The sequence below is a fragment of the Delphinapterus leucas genome, chromosome 10, assembly GCF_059928025.1.
Source record: "Delphinapterus leucas isolate spDelLeu-1000000601 "Yukka" chromosome 10, BTC_Dleu_Yukka2, whole genome shotgun sequence".
Classification (NCBI taxonomy): domain Eukaryota; kingdom Metazoa; phylum Chordata; class Mammalia; order Artiodactyla; family Monodontidae; genus Delphinapterus; species Delphinapterus leucas.
Window position 1 is genome coordinate 98291140 of NC_143138.1, and position 20050 is coordinate 98311189.

The 20050-nt window shown below is 53.8% G+C and overlaps 1 protein-coding gene across 1 annotated transcript in view; it reads right to left on the bottom strand.

Moving 5' to 3' along the window:
* The window catches only part of ATP2B2 (ATPase plasma membrane Ca2+ transporting 2), a 211144-nt gene that overhangs the window by 105250 nt on the left and 85844 nt on the right, over nt 1-20050 (bottom strand). Inside the window, exon 2 of the mRNA XM_089919712.1 lies at nt 6417-6921. Within this exon, the coding sequence (XP_089775838.1) occupies nt 6417-6615 (199 nt within the window). The 5' untranslated portion in view covers nt 6616-6921. The remainder of the gene's footprint in view (nt 1-6416; nt 6922-20050) is intronic.

A 20050-nucleotide genomic window follows, 5' to 3' on the forward strand; every position in this document is an offset into this window, starting at 1 on the left:
CACTGACCAAGCCAAGCAGCATCGCTCAAGGAAGGTGCAGTCCCTCTAGCACTGCTGGAACCCCCCAGGAGCCCCGTCAGTGGCAGGTCGGGCCCTTTCTCTAACTGTTCTGCATTCTCCCCAGGCCTGCAGAACCGTTTGTCCAGCACAGACTCCGCTGCCCCAGCCTGGGAAGATGGAGAGCACGTATCAATCGGCACGTGGGTTTATTTCATTGATGATTCAGAAAGATGTGCAGGTGGCATTCTGGAAAGCGTCTACACGTGATTCATCCGACTTTCGCAGAAAGCTGTGCTTCTAAGGGATTTATTTTTCCCGGTGGCGCTGGGGGTTGGGGAGGGAATATAAGCCTTGCAAATCAAATACGGCACTCATGTTTGGAAACCCATAGGGTCACACGTGTTGCTTAAGCCCATTATCTGCCCTGATAAGCTGCCTCTTTCTTCTCCACTAATTTAAACCCAACCTGTCCCTTCAAGTCACCCAGAGTCCCCAGCTGACACTGAGACAGCACCTGCCATGCACTCAGCGCTTGACACGTGTTACTGTGATCCTCACAGCGACCCTGTGAAAGAGGCACGGTTATAATCTCATGGCACAGATGAGGAAACTGAGGCACAGAGAGGTTAGGTAACTGGCCCAGTGTTCCACAGCTGGATAAGAATGGAGCCAGGACTTGACCATGACACAGAGTTGGCCCCTTCACTGCTGGGACAGTAGTCGTAGACCCCCGTCCACCCGGACGGACCCAGCTTCTGCCTGCTTCCCTGGTGTAATTATTAACAGTGTCATTATGATCACTCCAGACTTGGTGCTCCTGAATCCTGCCTCCGCACTTCTCTCCTTTCTCCCCATCCTCAAGGGCATGCAGCATGCCTGCTCTTCCTCCATACCTCCCCCGCACACAGTAGGACCACACCCCTCTGAGGTGAGCATATGACCTGGTCTGGCCTATCAGCCTATTCCATCCTCTGGCCACAGGGATTAGTTCAAGAGTGGCTCCAGGTGACCCAGTAGGGGGGAAACCCTGAGAAAGAGGTGCCTTTGGCTGCTAGGGTCCTCACGGGGTGAAGGTCTGCCCGAGAATGAAGCCAATACAGAGGATTGTGGAGGTGGAAGAGAGCAGGAGAGGGACGGACAAAGCCCTTCTCAGCACTGGCGGCCCTGGATCCAGCCATGCCTGAGGCCAGAACAATCCCTGGACGTCTCAGGTGCACAAGCCAGAAAATCCCCTTTTTGCATAAGCCAGTTTGAGATGGGTTTCTGTCAAATAGAATCCTAATAGATAGAAATGGTGATGATTGTTTGGTAGAAAACCTTCAAAGCACTTTCAACTCACTATCTCCAAACGGCAGAGAGCGAAGTAGCACAATTCCCATTTTACAGATGAGAAAGCTGAAGTTACCAGTCTAAATATCTTGCCTGAGGTCATGAACCTACTCAGTGACAGAGGCAAGGCTGGGAAGCCTCCCCAGGCTTCACGCCTGGCCCTCCTCCACCCCTGCATGTATTTGAGACGGTGGTTGGTTACCTCAGCCTCTTAAATACCTGGAGGGGCTTTGCTCCTCCAGGCCTCGCCCCTGACAGCGTTCTGGGCTGCTTCACATGAAGACGGCGGTGGGGAGGGGCTGGTGGGGGAAGGCGTCCTCCCTCATCTCTGGCCAGGTATGAATTCCCTGCATGGACCCTGTGTCTGAGCGGCCCCCAGCTCCACCCTGCCTGGGACACTGCTACAGCTGTGTCTGCCTCACTTTCCCTGTTGACCTCTCAGGGCTCCAGAGATACCTGGGGAGACGGAGCACACGGAGAAACAGAGCGTCACAGTGACAAACAGGAGACCCCCTTTGCTGCCTTCGTGCCCCTCCCCCCCCGCCCCCGCCCCGTGCCTGCGCAGTGGTGGCTCTGCACAATGTGGGCCCTGCCAGGTCTGAGGGGTGTCTTGTTCATCATCGTGTTCATGCCACATGGGGTACCATCTCCCACGATCTGCTCTCCTGTCCTCCCTCAGCCCCTCTCTCTCCCCGACTTGGGCAGGCCATAGGATTCATACAAAATTAACTGGAGGTTCCATTTCACAACACTCCGATGTATCCGGTTCCCACCCTACCCTGCGGCTGCCCTGTCTTCTTTGTCCCCTTTCTCCCGCACCATGAAATATGCAATGCAGGGAGCGCCCAGCAGGGCCTCTTGAGCTGCCCCTGCTGACAGCTGGTGGTGCAGGGTCAGGAGTGAAGGACGAGAGCCATGCATGCCGAGTGAGTGGCTCAGGGCACTGCCACTCCGGGCTCCCGGGAACCGAAGCTAAGTGTTCTCTGGGTGACGCAGGGTGTCCTGTGTCCTGTCCCCACACTGCAGCCTTCCATACTACACAGAGAGGGACGCTAAGCACCCCACCTCTTCCTTCTCCCTCCCTTCCTTCATTCTGCTGATGCTTTCTGAGCCCCAGGCATTGCAGCAGGTGCTGGGATACAGTGGAGAATGACAATCAGCTCCTGCCTCAGGGCTCACAGGCCACCCCAGCACCCACTACCCATCTTTCCAGACAATGCGAAGTCGCCTCCTCTGGGAAGCCTCCTCTGATAGCACACTGACCCTTTGTTGGGCACCATCTTATTTAATTGCCTAATTTTTGTACAGGGATGGGGCCAGATCATGATTTTTTTTTAAAAAAAGAGATACTTGGGTATAATAATAACAATGATAACGAACATCATTTTGTAAGTGTCTAGGGACTGCCACACAGTGCTAAGCCCTTCATGTGGATGACCTGATTTATTTCTCACATCATCCTGTAAGGTAGGTCGTGTTATGCCCATTTTACAGATAAGACAACTGAGGCTCAGAGAGGATTCACTGAACTCTCCCAGGGTCCCTTGAAGAGTAAGCCAGTCAGGATTCAAACCTGGGTCTCAGGGGCTCTACTGTCCTAGGCTGGACAGGTATGAAAAGAAGGGAGCAGTGGAGGGCACGAAGGGAGGGGCATTACCAGGATGGAAGAGAACCGGCAGTGGGAGAGGAAAGCAACGGCACGCAATGGCCCAGTGAAATACCCAACACTGCCAGACCACGGGCGCTGAGTTCATGGCCTGTGCGGGCAGCAGGTGGTGCCCCGGGTGGGAGTTGATTTCTATGGCTTCAGATCCCCTCTATCACTTGCAGAGATCTTTTTGCCTAAAATTAGCTGGATGTGAACAGGAAGGCTAATTTATGCGGGGCCTGGAGCAGTTTCCGGGAGTGTGACTCAGAGGCTGCTCCCTGCTGACGTCAGCAGACTAGGGCAGGGGGTGTCGGGAATGGCCAACCTGGGACCCTGGGACAGGTTGGAGCTGGGACAGCTCCAGACCACAGGGCTTTGAAGTTGGGGGCTGGGGCTGGAGGCCAAGCATTTCTCTGAGTCAGAAGAGGGCTAAACAGGGCAGGACAAATGCTGAGCATGAGAGGGAAAATGAAAAGTGCCCTGGTGGCTCCACCCTCCTCAGACCCTTGGCAGACAGAAGGCCTTCGCAGGACTGTTCCTAGGTACATGCGCGTGGCTGGGGGCTGAGGGCACACCTGGCTGTGGTGTCTGACACAGCTGTGTTCAAAGTCTGAGCTGATGTGAGCCATGGTGGTGACCTTGAGCCCTCATGCTTCCCATCTGTGAAATGGGTAACACCACCTGCTGCCAGGAATGTGGGTGATAAGGATGCAGAACAGCCTAGTAAAACGTGTAGCATCAGCTCGGACACTGGCCAGTGTCCCAGAAGCGTCAGATTTCACCGTTTCCGGAGAACGTGACTGCTTCTTCCAGAGTAGTGATAATCATACTGGAAACAACAAAAGCTGATGTTGACTGAGGACTTCTATGCCGGGAACTTGGCCTGATCTCAACGTTCAAAACCCATGTTACTGATGGGGAAATGCAGGCGTTTAGTCTCTGGGGCTGAATTCTAATACACGGTGCTGTCCATGTGCCTGGTAGGCAGGGTACTAAGCTACTTCACTTTAGCCTCACCACAACCCTATGAGGTAGTCACTATTATTATCCCATTTTTCAGATGAGGAAACTAAGGCACAGAGAGGCTGAATAACTTGCCCAGAATCACACAGCTGTTAAGTGACACAGCTGGGATTTGAACCCAAGTTGTCCAAGTCCAAGCCCAAGAGTAGCATTATGCTCCTCTGTCCTTCCCCAAACCTCTTTCAGCTCCATCTGCACCCTGGGAAATCCTTCAGGGGATCAAGGCAGCAGGGGCTCTGGTTAATCCTACTGTGGGCTTTCCTCCTTCTCAGGGACGTTTCCCATGAGAGATCTCACTTGATGCTCATGAAATATTAGAAAACCAAGGCCCAGAGAGGTCAGACAAAAGCCTCAGAGGCACACAGCTGACAGGCAGCAGAGCAACAGTCAGAGCTGTCATTATCGTTTCCATTTTACAGATGAGAAAACAAAGTCTCCTTTATCTTCCTTTTCATGTAACTTCTTGCAGCACATCAGCAGGCTGGGGAATTCTAAGAAATGTGGCTCTGTGCCACATCACATGCTTTCCCTTCTCTTCCCTCCATAGCCAAGTTCAAACACCTCCTCCTCCAGGTAGCCTTCCCTAACCTCCACTACCCACCCATCTCGTTTCTCCTCGATCCCTGGGGTCCTTGCTGCACTTGGTCTGGATTATCTGCTGTTCTGGCTGCTCAGCCATCTGAGAGCTTCTCTCTGTGGGCTGGGGACTCAGTGGCCACATCTCAGGGTTTTATGGGTCAGTTACCCACCCTCCTCTGTGCCAGGCACCAGGATGGGTGCTGGATGTTCAGAGAGGAGCAGGACAGGATTCCTGCCCTCAGGTGCACACCTGCTGTCCCCAGCTGGAGCGTGGCCATGAGCCACTCGATTTCCCAGGTCCCCGAGCCTGTCAGGTGGGAGGGGAGGGTGGATTTCTTAACCTGGGGTCCAGGGCCTGGCTTTGAGGGGCTCTGCGAACATGCTAGTAGCGTGGACCACACTGTTGCACACAGTTGACTATTCTTCTGCGGGGAGGGGCCATAGCTTCCATCAGGTTCGCCACAGAGTCTGGGGTCCAGAGACACTTAATAATTCCTGACTCAAGAGAATCTCCTGGTCCCATTCAAAAGGCAAAGACCATTGGGACAACCCTGCCTCCTAGCAGGTCAGGTGTGCCAAACTGATGGTGGAGGTGAGCATGGGCCATTCTGCCACAGATTGATGTTTACATGAGGCCGGGGCCCAGGAGCCCCCCAGGCTGAGCCCACTCCCACCTCAGGGACACACGTGGCTGTTCTCAAGCCCTGAGCTAGAATCACGCAGGGAAGAAACGACGCTTCCCCTCTTTCCACCCTCCCTGCCAAAACAAAACCAGACAATATCAAAAAAGCAAAAGGTGTTTCTAAACTTCTGCCCAGACTCAGCAAGGTGGGCAAAACATCAGAGACAGCAGCGAATCTGGGAAGAAGGACCAGTCTTAGCTTTTCCTCCTGACCCAAGAGAGGAGGGCCCCAGACGAAGAGGGACACTGACCCCTGGCGCCGCAGGGCACGGTGGGTGCTGGCACAGCAACGGACTGTCTGGCCCTGGCTGAGCAGCTAGGTCCACAGGCAGCCTCAGATTTCTTGTCTGTCAGTGGGGATGAGACTTCAAATGCTGCCTGCCTCCCAGGTTGTGGTCTATACCTGGTGGAGGGATTGTCATCCACTCTCTTTAGAATAATCATGGCTACCACACATTGAGCACCTACTGTATGCTGTACCTACTGAGCACCTACTGTGCGCTCAGGCTTCCACTAGGCACTGTGAGGTAGGTATCGGCCGTCTTCCAGAGGAAGAAAGTGAGGCTCAGTGCAGCTTCTTTGCACCAAGCTGCAGGACTGGGAGTGCCAGGGCAGAGTACCTCACACCTGTGCTTTTGGGGTTTATTTAGGGAACTTTTCTTCTTCCTCGTGAGGGGAAGGTAACTGCGGGGATGGAACCCAAACTCTGAGCTCTGGTGCCCAAGCTGGGTTGGTGCCCTTACTCTCTGCCTTGTGGCAGATGACACGGCTTTGGTCCCCTCCGGAAAGCTGAAACCTTCTCTGTCTGGAGATCGCAGGCCTGCTCACTTTGGCAGTTGTAAGAAAGCCCCATGCCCAGCTCCAGGGCAAGACACACATGGGCATCTGTCACCTTTCCCGGGACAGCCCATCTTCCTGCCTGCCCTGTCTTCCCAGCGGCTCCACGGCTGCCCCAGAGACCGAGGGATCCCCAGAGTCTGGATTTGGATGAGTCGGACATGACGCAGCCCAGCAGCAGGGGCTGGGGAGCTGGAACTGGCTCATTGGTTCCATGCTCAAGCCTAGATGAGGGGGGTTCGTGGGGCCTGGGTAAGGGAGCCCAGGGTCTGACTGACCCCCGAATTCAAACCCCGTGTTTGAGCCTTGTGCACCTACCTTCGACAGGTGAGGTTTTGAGGCGCCGGCAGATGGTGTCGGTGTCCCCGTAGGTCTCCTTGATCTTGACCACGGCCTCGGTGCCCCGCAGCTCCATGAGGGAGCGCAGCTCCTCCATCGTGCACCCAAACTCGCCCCCATGGCTCGACTCATTTCTTTGGTTTTTGGAGTAAAAGTCACTGTTGGTCATGTCACCCATGTCTGCTGCAGTCCCCGCTCGGGGTGGGTCCGAGGGTCAGTGCTGGACAGGAGGCTGCCAGGCGATGGCTCCGTGTGGCTGTCCTCAGCACAACCTCACTGGACGGCTGTGGCTCCTGGCAGCTGACTCCAGGGGGCAGCCGAGGTGGGCTGGCGACAGTGGCGGTGGGCTCTGAGGGGCGTCCCCGGGCGTGGGGCAAGGTCCAGGGGCCGGAGGGGCTCAGGGCTGTAGACCCAGGAGTCTCCATTCAGCGGGGCCCATGCTGCTCCCTGGAGCTGGCATCTACATGGTCAGGGGTGGTGGCTCCTGCAGGGGCAGGCAGAGAGTGGTCACAGGGGTCAGACACTGGAGGCCTCATGGGACAGGTACCCAGGAAGGCCCGGCTTGCAGGCGCTACACACAGGCCCCCCCACCCCAAATAACACCCACCACACATACACACAGCTGGACGTGGATGTTCGTACAATACCCCATCGTGCACCGGCACCCACTGCAAATCCAAACGTACTGACACCCACTAGGCCCTCCATGCTATACCACCCCCCAGCATAGCCTGATGTACCCTCATAACACATGCTACCCCCCTAATTGTCCACTATGGACACACGGACTTGGCGATACGAACCCCGGTGTACACACACCCTGTGACATGCCGCTTGGGGTGAAACACCCCACCTGCCTACTATTTTTAGGGCCCACCCACTGCCATACACACACACCAACACAGGGCCCCCTTCACACACACGGTGGCGGACACCCCCTCGCCACCATGCACACTGTCACACGTAGTCACATTTACAGGCATCATCTTAACATCCCCACCTCCTCCCCTCAAAAATACCAGTGCTCACAACCCTGTGTACACACATGCCATGCCCACACAATCAGGGGCCTAACCCCCTGCCCCCAAGTAACAGCTCCCAGACGCCCCAGCACGGATGCTTCCCCTGTCCACGCCTCCTATATCTGCCGAAACGCACTGCTCTCCCCGCTGAGTCTCACAGGCGTGGGGATGGGAGGAAGCAACCTGCCTGCACCCGCAGCCCACAGCTACACTGATCGAGGGCCTCAGCCTCGCCAGAGGGTCCGTCTCGTGCATATTCACCAGGATGTCACTGTGGCCCTCAGAATGAACCGGGGTCAACAGAACCCTCACCTTGGGGCCCCACAGTCCGGAACCACGGACCGCGGCTGCCACGTCCCTTAGGGAGCCCAGGAGGAGGAGGGAGCCCCGGCTACTCCCTGCCCGCCTGGCCACCCTTGCCGGAGTGTGGCATCTGTGGAGCTGCCAGGAGAGAACCCAATCCACCCAGATACCCAACACCGGTGGCCAAGGCCCCGGCAAGCGTTGGGTGACAAAGGGCCTCTGCTGAGCTCAGCTGGGTCTGGCACAGGGACTGGCCCCGCCCAGCAGCCGCGGAAAGCTGGCCGTCCTAGGCCCAGAACAGTGAGGGGGAAGAGGTGGGGGCAGGACGGTGGGACTGAGCCCCACCCCAGCCCCAACTCCAACCTCATGTCCCCCTCCCCTGCCCCATCTCTTTCCTTCACAATCCTTTCCTCTTGCACAGAGTTTTAGACCTGGAGGTAATTTAGGGTTAATCTCATTTTCCCAGTGAGGAACCTGAAGCTCAGAGAGGGAAAGGAACTTGTCCAGAGACACACAGAGCAAGAGCGGACGGAGCCCAGAGCTGGGCTGGGATCTCCTGACTGCCAGCCCGTTGCTCTTTCCCCTCCCACTAGGGGGCGCTCCCTCCCCTCTCTCTAAAGAACAACACAGGATCCTAAATCACAGCAATCCGGGTTCAAATCCGAGATCTCCTGAACCCCGGCTGTGGGATCCTGGGCAAGTCCTTTCACTTTTCCGAGGCTCAGTTTCTTCATCTGTAAAATAAGTCATTCTCCCCTGTGCCCCAGCTACCTCCCAGTTTACTGGGAACTAATTGTGAACCACCGTGTTCAAATCCAGTGAGCTTCCACCCGGGGTACAGAGCTTCCCAGCCTGGATCAGGGGGTGCTGGAGCCACAGGAGAAGCCTGTCATACCTCACAGGAGGGCACTTGCACTCAAGGATGCAATAGGAAGCCTTATTTTCACACTGGGGCCAACTGGTATCTTACCGAGTAGAACTTAAAATGGGCCTGATGCCTTAAGCAGAGACACGAGACACCAAAGAAAGTGCGTGCTTGGGATTCCCACCCGCAGTCCTGCAGGAATACTCGGGGTCCCTGGCCATCCGGGCATGCACCACCACCATAACCCGTGAGTTTTGACCCCAACGGTATATCCCCGAGAGGAGCAGGTGAGGCAGGGACCAAGCAGGCCTGTGGGTAGAGATGCCGTGGAGGTTAACTGGAGGGGCTCTAGAAGACACAGCCTCTGGGTTCAAGTTTTGCCACCTCTCAACAGACTGGGAGGCCAATTAACTTTAGTTTCATTATCTTAAACAAAGGGAGGGGGAGTAATAGTATCTACTTCATAGGTATTATGAGGCTTAAGTGAATTATTTCATGCAAAATACTAAGAATTGAGTCAAGCGCATGGTAAGCACTAATTATTGTGATTATTAGCAATCCATACAACCACTTTATGAGACAGGTAGTCTTGTTATTCCCTAGAACATATGAGGAAACTGAGGCCAAGAGAGGTGAAGTCACTTGCCCAAGGTCACAGAGTTAGCGAGTGGAAGAGCTGGGATTTGAACTCAGGCAGTCTGGATCCAGAGACACTGTTATTAATCAGGATGCTTTGCTGCCTTCCCTGGTGCATCTCCCTCATAGGGTTCTTACAATGCTTAAATGAAGTGCCATATGTGAATGAAAGTGCTTTGCAAAAACCACAAGGGACTCTGTAACGCCGAGGTGCTGTTTTCTATCTGTCTTCCTGCTACCTGTGGCGTGTCCTACAGGCACTGATAATTACTTCTCTGACAGCACGAGCTATGAGACCCGTTAGCAGTAATTATATCTGTGATGACAACAGCAGAGATGAGTTAATGGGCTACTGGTGATTTTAATGACTATTGTGTTAAGATGAACAATGATCTTCAACCAACTATCCATCCATCTACCCATATGTCCATCCATCCATTCATCCAACCAACCACTCATTAATTGTGTTGTGTGCACCTACTTTGTGCTGACAAGGGGGAAGAGAGACAATTAGATGAGTGACCTCCATAATATGATGGGTTTGCCATGACAGGGAGTCCCAGGTGCTGTGCATGTCCAGAGCAGGAAGATGTGACCTGGCCCAGGGTATTAGAGAAGATTTTTCCTTTTAACATGAGTAGGGAGTTTTTTTCCCCTTCAGGAAAATGGGCTGTGTGACTTTGGAGAAGTCACCTAACCTTTCTGGGCCTCATCTGCCCAGTGAGGTTGACCCATCTGTCTTACAGGCTGCTGTAAGGACCCATTGAGGCCCTTATGTGTGGGTCTCTGTGTGGCTCCAGGCCTGGAGCAGATACTCTACAGTGCTGGCTTCTGCACCTCTCCCAAACTCCCTCCTACCTACGCACCCTGTTATTAGCAACTGCACCTCCCTCAAGGCTGAGATGAGGTTCATTTGTAGCCAGTTCTTAATACCACACTGACAGTCACCCCTGTCCTAATTGATGGGCACACTGGCTGCTATGGACTGAATGTGTCCCCCTGCCCCAAATTCATATGTTGAAGCCCTAATCCCCAGTGTGATGATATTTGGAGGTGGCGCCTTTGGGAGGTAATTAGGTCATGAGGGTAGAACCCCCACAAATGGGATTAGTCTTCTTATAAAAAAGAGACATGACAGAGATGATCTTTCTTGGTCGTGTGAGGACAGTGAGAAGGTGGCCATCTGTAATCCAGGAAGTGGGTTCTCACCAGGAACTGAATCTGCTGGTATCTTGATCTTGGACTTCCCAACCTCCAGCACTATGAAAAATAAATTTCTGTTGTTTAAGACACACAGCCTATGGTATTCTGTTATACCAACCCGAGCTAAGACGTGTGCCTGGGCAGGGCAGATGTCTGGACAGCCAGTCCTGGGCCCAGAGAGGTTGAGCAACACAACTAGGGGTCACACAGCCAACTGGGGTCACAGCCCACTGAAAAGCCCCTCCCTGTTTTCCAAGCTCCTGCTGTGTGACCTTGGCCAAGCCCCTTTCCTCCCTGGGCCTCAGTTTCCCATGTGGAAACTGAAGAGATTGGACTAGTGTTCTCTGGACTCCCTTCAGGCTCTGATGCGCCAGCTCCTTCAGAATCCAGAATGAATGTTCTGACAATATTGGGTTTATGCATTTCGGTTTCATCTTATTAGCATTTAAATGACTCTGTATTGTTACATTTCAGTGACTCAAGAATAGGTTGGGGCACCTTAATAAAAAGTCTTTGCCAAGAGAGACTCTGGCAGAGGAACGAGCAATGGATTTTTTTTTTTTGGAGTTAATTTAACAAAGAAGAAATCTATCTTTCGAAGGAAGGTTTTAAAAGAAACACCCCAAAACCTAAACCATCAGCTTTTCAAATCCTAATTGAAGGATGGGACATCGCAAATGAATTATATGCTAAAAATAATTTCCAGATGCCGAATCCTCCTGTTTTCTGACCTGCGGAATTTAAATGCCAACTTAATACGTATTTATAAAGTCACCCTTCGCTTTGAATCGCCCCTGGCACCAGTGAGGCCCCGTCTGGACCCCTGATGACGAGGCCTGACGCTGCCACTTGGTAGTTTTGTGATGGGGGTGGGGGTGGGGGGCAAGGTCTTAGCCCCTCCCTGGGCCTCCATCCCCTCTTAACCGCACGCCTCCCTCCCGCACAGGGCTTTGCGAGGCCTACCTGAGCTAGAGCTTAGAGCAGTTCCTGGCACAGCGTAAGACTTGTTCAACAGGGACTGTTCTTCTGATGGTAACTTAACTCGCTCCTTCCCTCTGCTCTCAGCTCACCCCCACAAGTCTGCTCTCAGACTGTCCCCCACGCTACTGTCCTGAACATGGGGCTCAGGCCAACCGTGCCATCCCCACAAGGCTCCCAGCACCGCTTGGAAGGCTGGGGAGGGTCCCAGTTTGTAGGCACAGCTTACAGGGCTAGCCTCTCCTCTGCTCTGGTCCTGACTAATCCCCACAGGCAGGACATTTTCTTTCCTCTCCTGGATGCAAATTCTGGCCTTTCTGTGGTCCCCACCCTGCCCCGCCCCAGCTGAGGGGGCCCTCCTCGGTGCTGACCGGGGAAACGGGTGACCTCAGCCAGGCAGCTGGGGGCAGAGGGACAACTGCTCTTCTTCCCTCAGCCTCACTGGGAGAGTCAAAGCATTGTAGCCATTGTCTTAGCCGCCCCTCTCTGGGGGAGGGAATGTTCCGTGTATGTGTGTGTCAGAGGGTACCTGTGGTGTGTCAGCAGATGTGTACCGACTCTGTGTGACCCTGGAGGACAAGATGTGCTGTGCAGGTCTACCGGAGTACGTCAGAATGAGTGTGTACCTGTGAGTGTGAGTGAGCCAGAGATGTGTGTGCCCATGCCCGCCTCTGAGTGTGCAAGCCCCACGATCTGTGTGTGTGTGTGTGTGCATCAAAGCTGACAATGACAGTCTCGGCTTTGAATTCTCACAGTCAAGGAGACAGAACGGGGAAAGAGGAAGGGAACTGAAAATGAATACCTCAGAGGCGAGTTTAGTGCTATTTTTAGAAAACTCCTATCCTGTTAACCAGAAAAGGAAAATCTAAAAAAAAAAAAAATTATATATATATATATATATATATATATATATATATATATATATATTCCACAGAAGCAGCCACGCACCAGCCTCAAAGGCACAGATGGCGGAAGCAGGGCCAGGGTGTGGGCTGCTAGGCACTCAGGGTGTCTCACATAGCTTCTCACTCTCCTGCCTGGCTCAAGGGAGGGTAGGTCCCCAGCCCTTAGCTGCCCAGCAGGGTCAACTCTCTCTACTTCCCCTGTTCTCCAAAGGAGTTTCCAGTGTTACATGGTAGGAAAACCCCCACATTTCTGGTCCTCTAGGTGTCTTACATACCCACTCATCCACTCACCCATCCATCCATCCATCCATCCATCCATTTGTCCATCCACCTGTCCATCCATCCATCCATCCATCTATCTATCCATCCATCCACCTCTCCAATAAAAAGCTGCGTCTCAGGCCCTGCCCCAAGCACTGGGACTCTGAAGAGAGCAAGGGAGGTGCACAGACCCTCCTTCTAGCTGTTGAAGTTATGCTCACTTTGCCAAACAGAGTCCCCCGAAACCCCATGGTTAGGCTCTGCAGACCAAGTTGAATGATTCCTGCACAACTTTTGCTTCAGATTTTGGGAGGATGTAATCCAAATGGCACTTGCCTGGGAACCAGATCTGCTGAGTCCCAATCTTGGCTTGACCACTACTATTAATAGAGATTGCTTAGCACACGCTTCCATGGGCTGTGTAGTATCACTGTCCCTGTTTTACAGGCAAGAAAGCTGGGGCTCAGAGGGTTACAGATGGCCAATGCTGTACAGGTGGGACCTGGCATAGTTTAAATATGCCTGCTTGAGTCCAAAGCCTCTGTGTTTCCTCTGTGTCCCAATGCCTTTCACCAACTCATGGTATGGCCTCGGACCAATGCCTTCTTCCCTGTGCCTCAGTTTCCTGTCCTATAAAGTGAGAGGGGGATTGGACAGATACTCAGTCTTAAGGGGCCATTTTAGCGCCATCCTCAAGGATTCTCCCATCACCGGATACTTGCTTCTAAGGGCACACACACTTCCCCAAGCCTCCTTGCTGTCCTGCCATCCCCAGAAGAGCACCATTCTAGTTGCAAGCCAACTCCTGCTTGACTGGAGGCCTAAGGAAGGAGAAATGCCCTAGAACCTGGGAGTCACAGGCTGATGAGAATTCACCTGGTGCCTCTGACATCCACTGCCCGCCCCCCTCAGCCTCTGCATGGCAGTGCCTGCCTTCCACGATTTGTACCCTTTATGTGCTCCTTGTTTAGAAATCTTCCCTTTAAAAAGGAGAGTTTTCCGATGAAGCAAAAACAGTAAAGTCATCAGCATATCAAGGCAAGAAAGCTTAGCTGAGGCAGAAAAGTGTTGGGGGAGACTTCACTTTGGCCTGCAAGAGAGGGGACATGCAGTGAGAAGGCTGGGGACGGTGACTCTGCCTAAGATGGACCAGCTGTCCTGGACAGTGTCCTCTGGTTTCAGTCAAATGTCTCAGCCACCTCCCCAGCCTCATTTCTTGCCCTGCCCAACTTTCCCTACAGATGCAATGACTTCCCTGGCTGCCCCCAGCCTCCAGATCCTAACTGGCTATAGTGACACTGTCCCCTCCTGTCTTCATCTGCCTCCTTCTCTCCTGCCTCCAGCTTTGTCTCCGTGGATTACAAGCAGAGGCCTGAAGAAAGGACAAAAAATGATAAAAGCAACACTTGGATCATACCTGCTATGTGCCAAGTACCATTCTATGCGCTCCACATTTGTTATCTCATTTAATCCTTCACAACAACCCTAGGCCACAGGTATTGCCACTCTCTCGTTTTCCAGAGGAGAAACAGAAAAAGAGAGTGCAGTGATTGGCATAGGTCTTTGGTTGGAGGGGTGAGGGCGGCAGAGGCAGGTCTCACACACACACACACAGACACTCTTAAGGGCTCACTCCCATCCTTCTTTCCACCAGACCAGGCTCCTACCCTTTTTTCTTGTTTCTATAATGAAGCACAGGGTTCTGCCATGTCAGTGCTCTGACCATAAACAACAGCAGGTCGCTGGCTCCTTGGGGAGTCTTCAGGCTTCACCTCTGACCGTGGAGGGTTGGGGCCCAGGGAGCCGTCTCTGGGGATGAAGTGTTGATGGATGGATGGAGGTGGGTGCTGGGAGGGATTGGGTAGCTAAGGTCAGGGAATCTGATAACCACAGGCCCCCCTCTCTCCACTGCAGGCTGACTAGCAGAGGCCGGGAGTGAGCGCTGCCCACGTGCTTGTGGTGCTGACTGACAGCCCCCCTGGGGAGGACAAAGAAACACGCAGTGGGGAACGGTCTCCACTGGGAGCTGTCCCCAAGGCCACAGTGCTGATTCGGGATCTGAGTTGGTTTTAGGGACCACGTGCCAAGGAGCTGTCCATGTTCTGTGGTGCTGACATAGGGCAAAGGGTTAGAGTGCCCTTAGAGCTACCCAGGATAGCAGTGCTGACCAACGGAGCACAGGGTTGGGAAGCCTGAGGAACTGGGTGTGGGTGCAGTAGGGAGGGCACAGGGCATTTTCCTTGAGTTATGTGAGCAGGCATGGGTAGCTGACCCTAGGTATTTGTGCTGTCGCTCAAAGCCAGGTTGTCAGGCAATGAGGTGTCCTAGTGAGCAGGCCTGAGCCCAGAAAATGACACCAGGCAAAAGGTCACTTGGGGCCACTTACATGCATACACAGAAGACTCACCTTGGCCCATCAGTGCCACCTGTCACCAATGCCAGAAATCCCACCACTAATGATCCATTCTTTTGTGTTGTGCTTGGTCCCTTCCCTCTGGTTCCTGCTGGGACCATAGTTAAGTGGTGGCATCTCATTCTGTCTGAATTTATTAAATTCTTTCCTCCATGGAATGGGGAAGGAAAATTCACCCAAAGAGATGCCAAGGGATGAGTTTAAGTTGGGAGATTACTTTTGAATAGCTGGGTAAGTTCTTTGGGGTCCAAATCAGAGAAGCTGGAAGCTAAGGCTTGGGGAAAGTCATTCTATGTGGCCTGAGAACACAGAGGCCAGGAAATAGAACTATATAGAAAAGGAGAAAAGGCAGAAAAGCAGGACTCCTAGATTCCAAGGAGAAGGGGAGTCAGACTGGTGCAGGCACTGGCAGGGGTTGGTGTTTGTATGTGTTCGGGGGTGTTTTTCAGATTCTACTTCTCACTACTGCAGTGAGTCTTCCAGGCTCAAGCAGAACTATCCCTGGTTTGGTGACTGTGCACTCACTGCCTTTCCTGCCCCAGCCCAGGTTCTCTCCCTCAGAGCCTCCTTGGTGGAAAGTTAGTGATGTCTGTCGGGGCACTGACTTGGCTTCAGACCTGAAGGTGGTGAATCAGAAGGTCTAGAAGCCAGAGGAGGAGCCCAGAGCAGGAACTGCCTCCCATGGCCAAGGTTTCCTCTCCTTCCTCTCTTGATAAAAGCTTCTCTGAGTGGAGCTCGGGGACCCCAGAGCAGGGTCACTCAAAGTGTGGTTCCCCAAGGGCCACCTGTGTTGGCATCACTTGGGTGCTGGTTGAAACACAGATTCCCATGCCCAAGCCTGCAGAGATGGGTCAATCTCTGGTGGTGTGGCTGGGAGTGTTAAACAAATAGAACCACTGCCCTAGAGCTTTGGGGGTCCCATTCCAGCCCCTCTTTCGGCCTTCTTCCTCTTGTAGCCAACATTCCCCTGGTTCTGCGTTCTAGAATCCTGTCCTGCTCTTGTAGTCCAGCCTACGGCTCAAAATCATTTCCAGCTCCCTGTCCCTGTTTTTCCAAATGCCACTTCCGGCTAGGCCAGGCCCTAGGTGTCTTCTGGGAATGACTCCCACCAGCCGCTCCAGGGCCCTTCTGTCTTTACACCCTTGCCCACACCTGATGACCCCCATCCCTTCTTCCCACTCCCCTATGGCTTCCCTGTTTTGGGTGAACTGCAGTCTTTTCCCACAGTCCTGCCCTTGACCCTCTTAAGGCCTCACCTCTCCCTGGCAATGTCACCCACCTGACATCAACCTGCATCTGAACATGACTGATTCCCAAACTGCCCTTTCCATCCTGCCCTTTCTCCTAAGCTCCAGAACCAAACTTTCCAGGACTCTCAAATGTCCCCTCTGAAGGTTCTCCAGGCTCTCAGACTCTTCCACATGTCCTCATCCTTCTGTGACCTCTGTACCAATTACGGCATGTAAAGCGTCCTCTCAGATTCCCAGAATGGGACTATCAGGGTAGCCCTCGACTCCGTTCCCTTCTTACACTCAGTCAGGTACCCAGACCCAGGGACCACTGGGGTAAGAACTCAAGCTTCATTGTCTTCCTCGCCGCCCTGGGCCCCTGACCTAGTTCAGGTTCCTTATCCACAACCTTTCAACCGGTTCCTCACAACCCACCCCCTCCACCTTCACTGTCCCCAGAGTGATGCTGACAGGGACTCTCATTTGCTGAGTGGCTTCCATGTGTCAGGAGCTCTCTTAGGCTCTGAAAACATCTTATTCCACAATAACCCCATGAGGTCGGCATTCTTATGCCTATTTTACAGATGAGGAAACTGAGACTCAAAGAGGTGAAATAACATCATGCCAAGGCCGCAAAGCTCACAAGTGGCAGAGCCAGGAGTGGAGCTGGGACCTGTCCGGCTCTAAAAACCTCTTGGATTTGAACATGCCACCCTCTGGATTAAAAACCACCACTGGCTCCTTGGTGCCTATTAAACAAAAACATATTCACAACCACTGCATCCGGGATCCTGCCTGATTGGCTCAGAGCCAACTTCTCTGGGCTCTGGTGTAAGTCAGCTCCTTGTATTTGCTGAACAACTAACACATGTTCCGGCCTCCGACCCTCTGTATATACTGTTCCCTCCATCCGGGATGGTCTACACCCACTTTGCCACTAATCCAAACCTTCCTCTCTAAGGTCCAGCCCCAATGCCAATCTGTGAAGTTCTCTCTAATTCCTCTGCTACACATTTCAACCCCCTTCCCACTGCCAGCTTATACTTTGCACCCTCCACCCTCGGTCTTGGGGTGGGTTCTACCAGCTTGCCTCCCCGACTAGACTGTGAACTCTCTGAGAACAGGGCCTCTCCAGCCCCCAGCACAGGACCAGCCTCCACCAATGCTGGTTCCATCACTGAGAAAGCAATCTGACTACAGAAGGACACTGGGGACAACAGATCTGGGGATGCAGCCTGCATTTGGAAAGTGAAAACTGGTCAGCCGAGTGGCTGGATGAGCGGGTGTTGAATGCACCCAGGCAGCGTGCATTACAGAAAGCAAGTTGGCAAATCTGCACCTGAACCTTGGGAAGCAGCTGCTCCAGCGTCCCATTTCACAGATGAGCAAGTGGAGGCTTTGCCAGGTTAAGGAAGTTGCCCAGGGTCACATCACGGTTGGATTCGAACCCAGGCAATCTGCCATCAGAAACCCTGCCTAAGTCCCTCCCAGGATGACTCAGAAGCCAGAAGATGGTGGTGGCTAAGACAGTGTGACACACAGAAGCATCTGGGGTCTAGTGGGGAGATGTCCTGGCCCTCCTGGACCACACTGATCAGACCCGTGTCTTCTGCCACACCCAGTGTTACATCCCACAGAGGATCCTTGTGGTCTGGTCATCGTACTGTTCTCCCCCCAACTCTTCTCGGTTCTCTACCCAAAGCTGGAGAACAGGGATAAGGTCAGGTCAGAATCTGTCAGGAGGCAGGTCCAGGCTCAGGCCCAGGGACTAGGCGGGGCGCTGGGAGCACAGGACGCCCTGCGATGACCGTCCCTGGCCCCGGAGCCTCCCCTCTGGCAGTCCCAGACCCCCGACCCCAGAATCCCACGCCTCATGGGCCTGCAGAATCTCTTTGGCCCCCTCACGCAGCAGGCCAGCTCTGCAGCTCTTCCCCTGACTTGGCATGGCTGTCCCGGCCACTGCGGAGACAAACAGAATCCGCCCGGCACCTTGAACAGATGGCGCCACTTCTAAAAATAACGCCGCACCACGCTCCCCGGCGCAGCCAGTCCCGGCGACAGAAGGGGGTGCGGGTGGGCGCTGCTAGCTGTGCTCACCAGCCATCTGCACAGGGACAGATGCGAACGCAGCCTCCCTGGGGGTGTGGGCCCAGGGGACCCCAGCCTCACTGAAGCTGTGCAGAGCCGTGGGCCTTACCTTCCCTGAAGCGAATGTAAGGCGGCGACGACGGGTGTGTGTAGCCTGGCTCCCCTCTCTCCCCATCATCGTTGAGCCCCGGCAGCCCCTCCTCCACACGTTGCGTGGCTGGGATTCCCACCTGGAACACCCGTTCTTTTTCGCCTGCTGCTTCTACCCCATATCGGGGCCCCTATACCCACAATCCCTAGTGCCATCTTCTCTTGGGAATTTCCTCCCATTCCCAGAAGCTTCTTCTTCCCTCTGTGAATTCTTAAACCACTTTTCAGTGGACTTGCAACCTAGTAGGGTCAGAATCCCTTTCTTTGAGCTTAGAGTCAGAGAGATCTGGGTAAGAACCCTCAATCTGCCATCACTGAGGGATCGTGGGTAAATCAAGGCACTTCTCTGGTCTCAGTTGCCGCGTCTCTAAAATGGAGATGGTCCCTTCCTTGCAGGGTGGCTGGGAAGATAATGTGAGTTGATGCAGGGCACAGGGTTCAGCCCAGAGCCTGGCTAGTGAGAGACACACAATCAACTGGAATGATAGTGATTTCTAGACGGGGAAATGGAGGCCCTGAGTGGAAGGCACTGGCCCAAGTCCTCAGAGCAGGTGCTGGCAGAGCCAGGTTCAGGCCCAAGGCCTCTGCCAGAGCTTTTACCCTCCTAAGACATTCTCCTCTGTTTCTGGGATATTCCAGGGATATGTCTCACCTTCATCCTTGTGCAGGATTTTCCCTGAGTGCCAGTTCATCTCCGATCCTGGGAGCTGGCCAGGAGGCCTAAGGGATGCCCTGAAGATACCCCCTCCCCATTTCTCACTAAGAACCAGCCCTGAGCCCCAGCCTGACCCCTCCGGCTTCTCAAGGAAGTTCAAGTCCTGCCAGAAAGTTTAAGAGCTCAAAAGCCAAAGTGCTTCCAAGGCCCCAGGAGACCCCAAACCTTGGACCCTGGAGGTATCCACATCAGCAGACCTCCCACAATGGCCCCCAAAGGTGCCACTTCCTCTGATTTCCCTTCCTCTCCCCGTGGGGCACGGCCCAGACCCCCTCCCCCACCCCATCACCGTTATTCTGCTTTTCAAAAGTCCTGCTCCAGCCATGTCTGCCCTTCCTTTCTCTCCTGGAGTTCCCCATGGCTCTGGGGTGTCTCCCAGAAAAGAAAGCGTACAGGGATCCATGGTGGGGGGAGCCTGATGTCCCCTAGATTTCAAACCTCATGTCACGCTGCTTCTGAGGCCTGCTCTCTGCTGGGTGTAATACAGGGGAGTTTAGATTTTGGGTTTCAGATGCAGTCAGAACAAATCGTGCACAATTCCACGTCCTGGGAGCTTTCTCCAGCCTACCTCACTCACTCCCTACCTCTCTAGATATCTCAGTCCCTGACACCTCCTGCTAAATCAGGGCTTTTGCTACCCCAGACTCCTTGTTACAACTGACTGACAAAGCCAGAGCCGTCACCTCTCTTTCCCTCTCCAGGGTCAGGCCTGGCATGAAATGGGTACCAGGTTCCGGGGGCTCTGGTGTGTGCATCTTTAGCGGCGGCCACAGGTGCCAACGATGCCAGGCCTGCTCGGAGCTGGCCCTTGTGCGCCACGTCCTGAGCTGCGGGGGTACTCCAGG